The sequence below is a fragment of the Bos indicus genome, chromosome 1 (assembly GCF_029378745.1).
Source record: "Bos indicus isolate NIAB-ARS_2022 breed Sahiwal x Tharparkar chromosome 1, NIAB-ARS_B.indTharparkar_mat_pri_1.0, whole genome shotgun sequence".
In the NCBI taxonomy this organism is placed as follows: domain Eukaryota; kingdom Metazoa; phylum Chordata; class Mammalia; order Artiodactyla; family Bovidae; genus Bos; species Bos indicus.
In genome coordinates, this window is record NC_091760.1 from 70,137,638 (window position 1) to 70,152,090 (window position 14,453).

General features: G+C 43.1%; 1 protein-coding gene across 2 annotated transcripts in view; it reads right to left on the reverse strand.

Moving 5' to 3' along the window:
* Positions 1–2,833: 2,833 nt before the first annotated feature.
* Positions 2,834–14,453, reverse strand: part of SLC12A8 (solute carrier family 12 member 8) — a 148,681-nt gene continuing 137,061 nt past the window's right edge. For both annotated transcript variants that reach the window (XM_070788814.1, XM_070788805.1), the window contains 2 exons: positions 6,418–6,478; positions 2,834–3,302 (listed from right to left, as the gene is read on the reverse strand). In XM_070788814.1, coding sequence (XP_070644915.1) covers positions 3,140–3,302; positions 6,418–6,478 — 224 coding nt within the window. In that variant the 3' untranslated portion in view covers positions 2,834–3,139. The remainder of the gene's footprint in view (positions 3,303–6,417; positions 6,479–14,453) is intronic.

A 14,453-nucleotide genomic window follows, 5' to 3' on the forward strand; every position in this document is an offset into this window, starting at 1 on the left:
AGGGTGGGCCTGGTGAGAAGGCATGACGTTGGGTTAGTGGCCCTTTGGCACATGACCCAACGTCATGCCTTCTCACCTGGTCCACCCTCTTCTTTTCTCTCATTCCTTCCCTGGATGTACCCCTCACCCCCACCCCCCACCCCCGCCAATAAAGCAATAACACATAGACTTCTGCTTTCTGGGGAGTTCAGCCTAAGAATCCATCACTCCATTACTGCTTTACTTATTACTATTTATACAATATAGTTTTGTTTAAATACAAGATATCTGGATCTAATTAGAGATTCCAGTGTTGAGTGTCTGCCTCCCACACTAGACTGTGTGAGCGACTCCTTTCAGTAACCCCAACACCGAGCAGAATGCTGGAATTCTCTAGCACACCCATTCTTCTTTCACTCTTTTCCATAAAATCAATCATCTGGGGAAGTTCTCATCTTGGATACCTGAATCTTCTGCTGTGTATGGTTTCCAAACCCAGGACCATCTCTATCAGAGGGGATACTCTTCTGGCTTGTTATGCAGAATTCAAAAAAGCCAAGGGCAGAATCACTAAAGCCTTCTGTGACCAGCTGAAAAACAGTGCGCCCAAAGAGGGCACCCCCATCCCCTCCCCTGTTACTGTGACTGTGTCCTCATTTGCCAAGGCCTTTGCAGGCGTGATGAAGTTAAGGCTCGAGATGAGGAGATCAACCCACTAAATGCAATCACGTGTCTCCTTATAAGAGGGAGGCAGAAGCCCAAGTTGTGTGCACACAGGGGAAGGCAAAGTGGTCACATGGAAAGAGATTAGAAGATACTGTCTTAAACATGGGAATGATGTGACCATGAGTCAAAGAATGCCAGCGGCCTCCAGAAGCTGGATGGGCCGGGACCAGACTCTCCCTGAGAGCCTCTGGGGGAGCGCAGTCCTGCTGCCGCCCTGTTTTCAGCTCAGCAATGCTGATTTGGGACATCTGGTCTCCAGAACAGGGAGAGAATACATTTCTGTTGATTTAAGCAACTCAGTTTGTGTAATTTGTTACAGCAGCCACAGGAATCTAGTGCCGCTTCATCTTTAAAAGGGCCCTCAGAGACACCAGTTCAGCCCTTTATGAATACGTTGTCTTCCATGCTTTCCCATATACCTACAGTTCAGTTCAGTCGCTCAGTCAACTCAGCATTTATTTTCTTTCCATTGTTTCTAATGATGTTTGGAAGTCTGGTATTTAACCCCAAAGGTGCAAAAACAGTAATTATAAACTAGATGTCACTGTGAAGTTACCATAAACTAGACCTCACTTTTTAGGGGAGAATGTTGAGACCTAATGGCCCCTCATCATGACATCCCTGCCCTCACTTGCTTTAAGCCTATTTCATCCAACTGGTCAGTGTTTCTCAAAATGGGGTCCAAGGGTCACCTGCGTTGAATCACCTGAGGCACTCATTAAAAATATAAAGTCCAGTACTGACCCCAAAGCTCACCTCTAGGACTGAGCTGCAGAAATCTGCACTTTTAACAAACCTCTCTGGTTTCTTAGCGCACTGACTTCGAGAAACTCTACTACAGAAGAAGGGTTTCCCAGGTGGTGCTAATGATAAAGAGCCTGCCAGCCAATGCAGGAGACCTAAGAGATACAGGTTCAATCCCTGGGTTGGGAAGATCCCCTGGAGGATTGTATGGCAACCCACTCCAGTAATCTTGCCTGGAGAATCCCATGGACAGAGGAGCCTGGTGGGCTACAGTCTATGGGGTCGCAAAGAGTTGGACACAAATGAAGTGACTTAGCACCCATGCATGCACTACAGAAGAAAGAAGTCAGAATGACCCAACAGCATGTCTCTTCATAGCTCAGTGGTGACACCACCAATTCTGGGCCAGGACTGACTTCACGCAGGAACAGCCCCTGCCAGGGCCCCTAGACTGGATGCCTGTGATGAATGCCACACTAGAAAAAGTGAGTTGTGAAAGCATTAGTTACTCAGTCGTGTCCGACTCTTTGCGACCTCATGGACTGTAGCCCACCAAGCTCCTCTGGCCATAGAATTCTCCAGGCAAGAATACCAGAATGGGTAGCCATTTCCTTCTCCAGGGGATCTTCCCAACCCAGGGATCAAACCCGGGTCTCCTGCATTGCAGGCAGATTCTTTATCATCTGAGCCACCAGGAATGCCACACTAAGGAACCAAAATAGTCCTGTCCCCTCATGTGTTCATACTGCAAAACAGCTGCAGAGGTGTCTGGAGTGTGGGGCGCCACACATGCTTTTGAGAACGTGAGTCACCATTAAGTAATTCTTGGTAATTTAACTTTTTAATTAAAAAGACCTTCACTAAACAATAATAGCTTACAAATGCATGTCCCCTTTGATCTTGCAATTCCACTTTTGGGAGTTTATCCTACAAATATTCATTATGCTTGTACATATGAACATGATTATTCCCTGCAGAACTGACTGTAATAGCAAAAGACTGGAAACAATCCAAATGCCATCACTGTAGAACTGATGAAATAAATTATAGCACATTCATACAATGAAAAATAATGAGGAAACTGCATGTGTATTGATATGGAAATGTCTCCAAGATAGATTGTTAGGGGAAAGGCAAGGTGCAGAGCACATGTATAATATGCTACCTTTTGTGGATGAAAAGGGAGCAATAAAATGCCACACTCCTATTTGCTTCTCTATTCATAATGAAACGCAGGTAGTATACCTGAGAACAGTGGTTATCTCTGAGATGGGAACTGAGCAGATGAGAAACAAGAATGGGAGGGAGACTTTTCACTGTATATATGATTTCACTTTGGGGTTTGGAACCATGTAAACATATTATTTATTCAAGGAATAAATAATAAAGCTTAAAATAATCATTTATTGTGGCCCTTAGAACAAGCAATCTGGCCTGGTTCTCCACACCTGCAAGTCTCGGTGTCCAGGTGGCGCTCTTCTGACTGGACGCATGTTGCAGGGGCCATGGCCACTGCAGTGGGTACCTGGTCGACGTGGTGCTCCAGACCAGAATGCTCATTTCCATTGTCCAAAACGGCAGGAGGAGGACGGGCCTTTGAGTTTCTTACCGAGGAGAACCAGCTCCACAGAGGTTCTGGGATTTGGGTCCACTGCATCCACAGCTCCAAAAGGGGAGGGTTCTGGGCTGCCTAGTACTGAGGCATCAGCTCTTCCCGGCTCACTAGGGAGGAGTGGTGGTAGCGATCCCGAGTGGCGAAGTCTGCGTTCTCCTGGGTGAGCTGAGTCATCTCCATGTCAACCCTAGTCAGAGACGGTGCCAAAATGATCTGCTCTTGGGGGGATCGCAAGCTCCTTTGGTGAGAGAAACACGGAGGGCAGTCAGAAGGAAAGACCACAGTACTAACCACTGGCAGTCAGTCTTCACTAGGAGAGAGAAATGATTTGCAAAAACACCATTGTGCCTATTACTTAATATGTATTAAACAACAGAACTGTTGAAAGCTCTATGTACAACGCTTCATGAATCCAAAGTATTAGAAATAAGTATCAAATAAAGAATGATATTTACCTTCCTTAGCAGAAATGTATAAAACTATAAAAATAATCTTCCAAATGTTGTGGTGTTGGGGCTCTATAGCTTTACTTTGCCTTTTTGTCAAATGAAATAATGGAATGGAGAGGCTGGAGAGTGGAAGCGAATAAAAAAGAAAAACCTTCTCTTTAGTTCACCAGAAAGAAAGATGAATGAGGAACAGCCAAGGTTTACAGAGTAAGCAGTTATGCAGTAAAGCATAAAAGCTTTGGCACCAAGCTGGCCTGCAGGCAAAAGGTGAGCTCCAGTGTCACCGAAAGGTCCACATAGAGTTGGAGTTGGGAGAAACTGGTAGAGAAAAATGTTAGGGATACATGAGGAAAGTGCTGGCAGCAGAAAGACGAGTCTGGCAGACAGGATATCCAAAGAAGACAGTCACAGCTCTGTCACCAGTTAGCCTGGCGGCCTCAGGCGAACCTCCTCACCTCCTTCCGCTTCTATTTCCTCACCTTCTCAATCCCCTTCTAGCTGCTGCAGTATGTCAGGTCCTGAAATCACCTTAGGCATAGATTTCCTCTTAAATCTTTACTTTGTGGGTAGTTATGTTGAATTGTCTAAATAAGGAGTATATTCGATAGTTGTTTTAAAAAAATGGTAGAAACCTTGTTATAAATCTGTGGAACTTAAGCAGAAAGCTTCACTGACTAGAAAAACATGCTGTTATAGGAGTTCAGATCACACGACTAAGGCTTTGCAGCCACTTGATGAGAACATATCTAAATTAGAGGGGTTGGGCTTTCTGAGAAATGAACTAACTTCCATAAAGGTTGAATGCGCAAGAAGTAAGGTTAGGAAGTGACAGAAATGCCATACCAGTCAACGTGTGTTTAAGGTCAAACCATAATATTTTTCTGAGTTCAGGGAAATAATACACTTCACTTTCTAGTCTAGAACGGCCTACAAGTTCTCACCTGGGCAGTTGCTGAGACTTCAGGAAAGAAAGCTTCTCTAAGGTCAGGCTTAATTTTACATAATTCTGGGAATTGTAGGTGTAATAGAGGAAGTAATATACCCAAACTTCTTTGCCCAAAACACCCTACAGTATTCTTCTTCTTTGGTTTTGAAGAGCATCTGGGGTGACAGTTGTGAAAAAAATTCAAAATTACAAAAAAGAAAACACAGCAACCAATTCCTACTTTTAAATGGTCATGATTTCTAGGTCCTTTCCCCTGAACCGTCACCCCAAGATATCACTCAGTAGCCATGAGCAGGCCAGTAAGCTTGATGCTGACTCTTAGCTGAGGCTTTTACCACCCACTCGACAAGTCCACGGAGACATGAATAGTGTGAACTAGGTTCTCTTCCAAACAAACCACTGTCATTTTCTAAGAATAATCTCCACCTAACACATTCTTCTTTCTACATAGCACAACAGTGACCTCTGAGGTGAAATTCCAGAAATTCAGAGATCAAAAAGGAATGCTGACCTCCCATAGTCATTTGTAGGCTTTCAAACCTACAATACCTAAAAATATTCATGTAAATTGGATAAGGTCAAAGACACTCAGCGACACACCAGTTGCAGCTCCAGAATCTGAAGGCAGCTTCCACACAGACTCTATTTCCACTTAACCTCTACTTGCCCTCAGGACTAGGATCAGTGCAGGTGTATTGTGACCTGAGTCACCAAGCTGCTGCCTCAGCCTGAAAGGGAGGCAGAGAGTGGCCCCACCCCACTACAGCTTCACACAGGACATTCAGTTCAGTTTCCAAGCAGATGGCAGGGAACTGCCCCTCTCCACACCACTCTCCCTGCCAGCCCCCTCCCTGTTGGTTTCCATGACCCCTGCGCCTGTCATCATCATTTCTTTAGCATCCAGGGTTTAGCATCCTGGTTTAGCATCCAGGTCATTCTTGGGCTGACTGGAACAGACTGGCAGTGCTTATATTGTCGTAAAACAGATTCATGGGCACTTCCCTGGTAGTCCAGTGGTTGAGAATCTGCCTGCTGATGCAGGAAATACAGGCTTAATTTCCAGTCCAGGGAGGTTCCACACGCTGTGGGGCAGCTAAGCCCGCGCACCACAACTACTACGCCTGTTCTCTAGAGCTCAGGAACCGTAGCCACTGAGTGTGCTGCGGCTACTGAAGCTGGCATATCTGGAGCCCATGCTCAGCAACAAGAGAAGCTGCCGCAATGAGAAGCCTGCGCACCGCAGCTAGAGAGCAACCTCCACTTGCCAGAAGTAGAGAAAGCCACGTGCAGCAACAAAGACCCAGTACTGCCGAAAACAATATAAATAAATACAAATTTCCAGAGTCTTGAGGCTTCCAAAGGTGAGCAAGCATTGGCACTGGAAGCATAGAGGAGGAGGAAAGAAACTGGGGCACTCAGGAAATCTTACCTTCCCTGAAAGGCTTTCTACTGTTTCTCAGGAGAGTATGTTCTTCCCTCTCCTTGGGTATTTGAACATTGAAGTCCCACAGAAATCCTGCAGGGTCACTACTCTGCTTCTGTACTTGGTCTCTGCACTTTCACCAATACAGTCATGTCAACTACCCCTGACTTGAGATGGAAGAATGCAAGTTCTGGGCCTTGAGTTTGTGTGTGAGTCAGTACTGATGCTAATGTGTCTTAGATTGTGAACTCACTAAAAGTAACTCTCTTGACTTAGATCTCTCAGCACCCAGATTCTAAAGAAAACCTCTGTTCTCGATTCATGAGGATAAGAAGAGAAGATGGGGCCAGAGGAAGCTTCTGATGAGCTGAGGCAGAAGGGCTGGGTGGTGGAGGGCAGTGAGGAGCAGTCTGAGTTTCCTTGAGGTTCTCAAATGTCAGGTATTCACACCACAATTCACCCAAGCCCATGAAGCATCTTTAGCACCTCCCAGACCATGCATCTGCCCTCATCCTGGCCCCAGGTTGGCACAGACCTGTAGGAGGGGATCAGAAGGGATCTCATCCATCTTAAAAGGCTGAAGTTGGAGGCTAAACCTGCAAGGAAGACATAGACATAAAACTTTATGAAGACTCTAGGAAGCATGTACAATCCCAGGTTTTAATGGGGTAAATATACCCCATTAAAAAATGGGCTATAATATATGGGGTAAATATATCCCCTGATACAAAGAAGAGCACAGTTTTCCCCTCTTTTGCAGTCTAATCAAACTACTTTCATTATAATACTCTCTGACAGTAACAAGCTAAGGACTTCATACTTATAAGTAGTTTCCAAAAGTTTATTTCTAAACTCCAAAATCCCAAGAAAGAAAATGAATGTGTTAGAGAGAAAGAAGCAGATGACTTGTTAATTTCAGTCTTACTACTACTACTACTAAGTCGCTTCAGTCATGTCCGACTCTGTGCGACCCCATAGACGGCAGCCCACAAGGCTCCCCCGTCCCTGGGATTCTCCAGGCAAGAACACTGGAGTTGGTTGCCATTGCCTTCTCCAATGCAGGAAAGTGAAAAGTGAAAGTGAAGTCGCTGAGTGTCCGACTCAGCGACCCCATGGACTGCAGCCTACCAGGCTCCTCTGCTCATGGGATTTTCCAGGCAAGAGTACTAGAGTGGGGTGCCATTGCCTTCTCCGAATTTCAGTCTTAGGAATTATTAATTTTTTAAAATTTTGATAATTTTATTTTTAGATTCAAACTGATATGTGTTAAATATATGCTGTAAAATCCGCCACTAGACCATACCCTCCATGAGGACAAGAAACACATCTTTTTCACCCAGGAAGACTCACAGTACAACAGTCACAGCATCTGGCCCTTAGGAAGTTTTCTACAGGTGCTAAGTGACTCAAATAGCTCCCCATGTAGAAATGTTAGAGCTGAAGTTCAAGATAAGATTGTTGTTGATACTGACCAAATAGCCTGCCATCAGATACACTGTTTAGAATAGGGTTTATCAAATTTTTTTTAAAGTTTTTTTTTAATCCATTTCTCCTTTTGGGTGATCACACAAAATGAATTATATATAACTTTAGGAAACCGAATGAAATGTAATTTTATAAAATACTTTTCCAAATTACACATTTACACATATTCCCTCCACCAGATATATTATTCAGACATAAAAAAGAACAAAATAATGCCATTTGCAGCAACATGGATAGACCCAGAGAGTGTCATACTCAATGAAGTAAGTCAGACAGAGAAGGAGAAATATCCTATGACATCCCTTAAGTGTGGAATGTAAAAAGAAATGATACAAATGAACTTACTTACAAAACAGAAACAGACTCACTGACTTTGAGAATGAGCTTATGCTTGCGGGTGGGAAGGATGGGAAGACAGGATAGTTAGAGAGTCTGGGATGGGCACGTACATACTACTATACTTAAAACAGATACCCAACAAGGATCTACTGTATAGCATAGGGAACTCTGTTCTGTGGCAGCCTGGAAAGGAGGGGTTTGGGAGGCGGATGGATACATGTATATATATGGCTGAATGCCTCCGCTGTTCACCTGAAACTATCACAACATTGTTTGTTAAATGGCTCTACTACTACTACTACTAAGTCGCTTCAGTCGTGTCCGACTCTGTTCGACCCTGTAGATGGTAGCCCACCAGGCTCCCCCGTCCCTGGGATTCTCCAGGCAAGAATACTGGAGTGGGTTGCCATTTCCTTCTCCAATGCATGAAAGTGAAAAGTGAAAGTGAAGTCGCTCAGTCGTGTCCGACTCTTAGCGACCCCATGGACTGCAGCCTACCAGGCTCCTCCATCCATGGGATTCTCCAGGCAAGAGTACTGGAGTGGGGTGCCATTGCCTTCTCTGGTTAAATGGCTATACCCCAATACAAAACAAAAATTTTTTTAAAAAAGGAGTCTTAGGCAAAGCTTATAAATGCTAAAAAATGTGCCTATAACAGTAAAATGAAAATATTACATAAGTAAATGAGATAAATGACAGAGACGGGATGGTTGGATGGCATCACTGACTCAATGGACATGAGTTTGGGTAAACTCCGGGAGTTGGTGATGGACAGGGAGACCTGGCGTGCTGTGGTCCATGGGGTCGCAAAGAGTCAGACACGACTGAGCAACTGAACTGAAACGAGATAATGTAAAATTCTCAGCACGATAACTGGTATTACATATTTTTAAAATCTCAGAAAATGAATTATATATAACTTTAGGAAATCAAATGAAACGTAATTTTATAAAATGCTTTTCCAAATTACATATATTCACTCCACCAGATATATATATATGGTTGAAAATTTATTAGATCATGTTCAATATATGATCAGGAAGTAAGCATTATTTTAAGAGGTTACATTAGAGTCTTGGCTAATATCAACAGTATGCAGCTGATGAGACATATTTATTGAATCTCGTTTAGCGTTCTTATAGTTAGGGGGAGGAAAAATGTTAAATTTGCATTAATAATCTGCAATTGCAAAGAGAAAGTCCCTAATATATTTTGACATTGTCAGAAGGAAGAAAATAAACATTATATTAATTGGTCTTACTTATATATGACCATTTTAATTCTAAATTATCTACATTTTAGATGTAGGTTTGCCTGAAATTTGATTTCATACTTTCCTGTTAACAAATTTCTGTGAAATATTTAAATTTCTCGGATTTAACTAACTTCTAAGAAATTCAGGAGCAATCACTGATGTAATTACAATGTTAATTAAAATATATCTATCCATTAAATTCGGCTTCCTGAGTGGCGCTAGTGGTAAAGAACCCACCTGCCACTGCAGGAGATTTAAGGGGCCACGGTTCAATCCCTGAGTTAGGAAGACCCCCTGGAGAAGGAAATGTCAACCCACTACAGTATTCTTGCCTGGAGAATCCCATGGACAGGGAAGCCTGGTAGGCTACAGTCCTTGGGGTTACGGACAATTGGACATGACTGAAGCAATATATAAGGAAGCTGATATAAGGACATCTGTTTTCTAAAACATTATTTTTAATGTACATATGATTCAAGTGTTTGAAGTGCATTTCTTTAAAAAATATATGTCAAACTACTCTAATTTCAAAGAATTTCTTTTTCAGTTGGCCTGGATTGTTATGGTCCATCTGATTTAGTTAGGACTTAAAACTACATTATTTATTTTAAAAATTGAGACATTAGAATTTTGATGAAAAGGTCTCTAGAATGTATCTTCCAAACAGCTTTATTATTGAGGAATAAATAACACACAATAAACAAAGTATTGAGAATATTTTCTTCCTTTCTTTATTCTTTTTACTCTGGCACTTGGGGGTCTTGACTCCTAGAAAGAACAAACAACTCCCCTATGAGCACACTTTTGATATATGGTGGTGGTTTAGTTGCTAAGTCATATCTGACTCTTGCAACTCCATGTACTGTAGCCCGCCCAGCCTCCTCTGTCCATGGGATTTCCCAGGCAAGAGAACTAGAGTGGGTTGCCATTTCCTTCTCCAGGGGATCTTCCCCACCCAGGGATTGAACCTACATCTCCTGCATTGGCAGGAAGTTTCTTTACCACTGAGCCACCATTACTTTGCCAACAAAGGTCTGTCTAGTCAAGGCTATGGTTTTTCCCGCAGTCATGTTTGGATGTGAGAGTTGGTCTGAAAGACAGCTGAGAACTGAAGAATTGATGCTTTTGAACTGTGGTCTTGGAGAAGACTCTTGAGAGTCCCTTGGACTGCAAGAACATCCAACCAGTCCATCCTAAAGGAGATCAGTCCTGGGTGTTCATTGGAAGGACTGATGCTCAAGCTGAAAACTCCAATACTTTGGCTACCTCATGTGAAGAGTTGACTCATTGGAAAAGACCCTGATGCTGGGAGGGATTGGGGGCAGGAGGAGAAGGGGACGACAGAGGATGAGATGGCTGGATAGCATCACTGACCAACTCCGGGAGTTGGTGATGGACAGGGAGGTCTGGTGTGCTGTAGTCCATGGGGTCACAAAGAGTCAGACACGACTGAGTGACTGAACTGAACTGAGCCACCAGGGAAGCCCCACCTTTGATATCCAAACCAATTAATCCAGAGCCCACACTCCCAACCACTTATTTTATCAAGCTCTTATACATCAAGCCAATATCCCCCTGCCTTAACTCACCCCAGGGCCAAATACTAGACAACTGGAGATGACCCCTACAGCCCCGAGCCCCTGCAATTATTCAAACTATCCAATCCTAAACTTACTCAACTACGTACCTGCCTCGCCCATTCTTTCCCACTAAAACTCCCCTAAGAGCACACTTTTGATATCTAGTGGTTCTAAGGGGCCATGCTCTCCCCTTGACCTCTTTTGCCTCATGACCAACTCTGGTCCTTCCCCTGCGGCCCTACATGGCCCTTCTGTTCCTAAGAGTCATGAGTATAAACTTGTTTCTTCATTTCTGTGTCTGTATCTTATTCTACCTGATTAAAACAAGTCCCAGGTACATGGTAGCTCAGATAGTAAAGCGTGCGGGAGACCCGGGTTCGATCCCTGGGTTGAGAAGATCCCCTGGAGAAGGAAATGGCAATCCACTCCAGGACTATTGCCTGGAAAATCCCATGGATAGAGGAGCCTAGTAGGGTACACTCCATGGGGTTGCAAAGAGTCGGACACGACTGAGCGACTTCACTTTCACTTTCAGGTACATTTTTAGAATAAACTACGTGTATTTAAGAATAAGATTGATTCTTTGTAGCCAGAGATGGAGAAGATATATACAGTCAGCAAAAACATGACCAGGAACTGACTGTGGCTCAGATATGAACTCCTTATTGAAACAGACTTAAACTGAAGAAAGTACGGAAAACCACTAGGCCATTCAGGTATGACCTAAATAAGATCCCTTATGATTCTACTTCCAGGGCCTAGATCTGATAGATAGAGTGCCTGATGAACTATGGAATGAGGTTCGTGACATTGTACAGGAGACAGGGATCAAGACCATTCCCATAGAAAAGAAATGCAAAAAAGCAAAATGGCTGTCTGGAGAGGCCTCATAAATAGCTGCGAAAAGAAGAAAAGCGAAAAGCAAAGAAGAAAAGGAAAGATATAAGCATCTGAATACAGAGTTCCAAAGAATAGCAAGAAGAGATAAGAAAGCCTTCCTCAGCGATCAGTGCAAAGAAATAGAGGAAAACAACAGAATGGGAAAGACTAGAGATCTCTTCAAGAAAATTAGAGATACCAAGGGAACATGTCATGCAAAGATGGGCTCGATAAAGGACAGAAATGGTATGGATCTAACAGAAGCAGAAGATATTAAGAAGAGGTGGCAAGAATACACAGAAGAACTGTACAAAAAAGATCTTCATGACCAAGATAATCACAATGGTGTGATCACTCACCTAGAGACAGATATCCTGAAATGTGAAGTCAAGTGGGCCTTAGAAACCATCATTACGAACAAAGCTAGTGGAGGTGATGGCATTCCATTGAGCTATTTCAAATCCTGAAAGATGATGCTGTGAAAGTGCTGCACTCAATATGCCAGCAAATTTGGAAAACTCAGCAGTGGCCACAGGACTGGAAAAGGTCAGTTTTCATTCCAATCCCAAAAAAAGGCAATGCCAAAGAATGCTCAAACTACTGCACAATTGCACTCATCTCACACGCTAGTAAAGTAATGCTCAAAATTCTCCAAGCCAGGCTTCAGTAATACATGAACTGTGAACTTCCTGATGTTCAAGCTGGTTTTAGAAAAGGCAGAGGAACCAGAGACCAAATTGCCAACATCTGCTGGATCATCGAAAAAGCAAGAGAGTTTCAGAAAAACATCTATTTCTGCTTTATTGACTATGCCAAAGCCTTTGACTGTGTGGATCACAATAAACTGTGGAAAATTCTGAGAGATGGGAATACCAGACCACCTGACCTGCCTCTTGAGAAATCTGTATGCAGGTCAGGAAGCAACAGTTAGAACTGGACATGGAACAACAGACTGGTTCCAAATAGGAAAAGGAGTACGTCAAGGCTGTACATTGTCACTCTGCTTATTTAATTTATATGCAGAGTACATCATGAGAAACGCTGGACTGGAAGAAACACAAGCTGGAATCAAGATTGCCAGGAGAAATATCAATAACCTCAGATATGCAGATGATACCACCCTTATGGCAGAAAGTGAAGAGGAAGTAAAAAGCCTCTTGATGAAAGTGAAGGAGAAGAGTGAAAAAGTTGGCTTAAAGCTCAATATTCAGAAAACGAAGATCATGGGATCCGGTCCCATCACTTCATGGGAAATAGATGGGGAAACAGTGGAAACAGTGTCAGACTTTATTTTTTAGGGCTCCAAAATCACTGCAGATGGTGACTGCAGCCATGAAATTAAAAGGCACTTACTCCTTGGAAGGAAAGTAATGACCAACCTAGATAGCATATTGAAAAGCAGAGACATTACTTTGCCAACAAAGGTTCCTCTAGTCAAGGCTATGGTTTTTCCTGTGGTCAGGTATGGATGTGAGAGTTGGACTGTGAAGAAGGCTGAGCACCAAAGAATTGATGCTTTTGAACTGTGGTGTTGGAGAAGACTCTTGAGAGTCCCTTGGACTGCAAGGAGATCCAACCAGTCCATTCTGAAGGAGATCAGCCCTGGGATTCCTTTGGAAGGAATGATGCTAAAGCTGAAACTCCAGTACTTTGGCTACCTCATGCGAAGAGTTGACTCATTGGAAAAGACTCTGATGCTGGGAGGGATTGGGGGCAGGAGGAGAAGGGGACGACAGAGGATGAGATGGCTGGATGGCATCACTGACTCGATGGACATGAGTCTGAGTGAACTCCAGGAGTTGGTGATGGACAGGGAGGCCTGGCATGCTGCAATTCATGGGATCGCAAAGATTCGGACACGACTGAGCGGCTGAACTGAACTGAACTGAACTATGATTCTACTGTGGAAGTGACAAATAGATTCAAGGGATTAGATGTGATAGAAAGGGTGCCTGAAAAACTATGGATGGAAGTGCATAACACTGTGCAGGAGGCAGTGACCAAAACCATCCCCTAGGAAAGGAAATCCCAAAAGGCAAAATGGTTGTCTGAGAAGGCCTTAAAAATATCTGAGAAAAGAAGAGAAGCAAAAGGCAAAGGAGGAAAGGAAAGATATACCCATCTGAATGCAGAGTTCTAAAGAATATCAAAGAGAGATAAAAAAGCCTTCCTAAGTGAACAATGCAGGGAAATAGAAGAAAACAATAGAATGGAAAGACTAGAGATCTCTTCAAGAAAATTAGAGATACCAAGGGAACATTTCATGCAAAGATGGGCACAATAAGGAACAGAAACAGTATGGACCTAACAGAAGTAAAAGATAATAAGAAGCAGTGATAAGAATACATAGAAGAACTACACAAAAAAAGGTGTTACTGACCCAGATAACCATGATGGTGTGATCACTCGCCTAGAGCCAGACATCTTGGAGTGTGAAGTCAAGTGGGCCTCAGGAAGCACTACAAACAAAGCTAATGGAGGTGATGGAATTCCAGCTGAGCTATTTCAAATCCTAAAAGATGATACTGTTAAAGTATTGCACTTAATATGCCAGCAAATTTGGAAAACTCAGCAGTGGCCATAGGACTGGAAAAGATTAGTTTTTCATTCCAATCCCAAAGAAGGGCAACGCTAAAGAATGTTCAGACTACCACACAATTGTACTCATTTTACATGCTAGTAAGATTATGCTCAAAGCCCTTCAAGCTAGGCTTCAAAAGTACACAAGCCAAGAATTTCCAGATGTACAAGCTAGATTTAGAAAAGGCAGAGGAACCAGAAATCAAATTGCCAACATCCGTTGGATCATAGAAAAAGCAAGAGAATTCCAGAAAAATATCTACTTTTGCTTCATTGACTACACTAAAGCCTTTGATTGTGTGGATCACAGCAAACTGTGGAAAATTCTGAAAGAGATGGGAATACAGACCCCCTTATCTGCCTCCTGAGAAACCTGAATGCAGGTCAAGAAGCAACAGTTAGAACCTGATATGGAACAACAGACTGGTTCAAAACTGGAAAAGGAGTATGTCA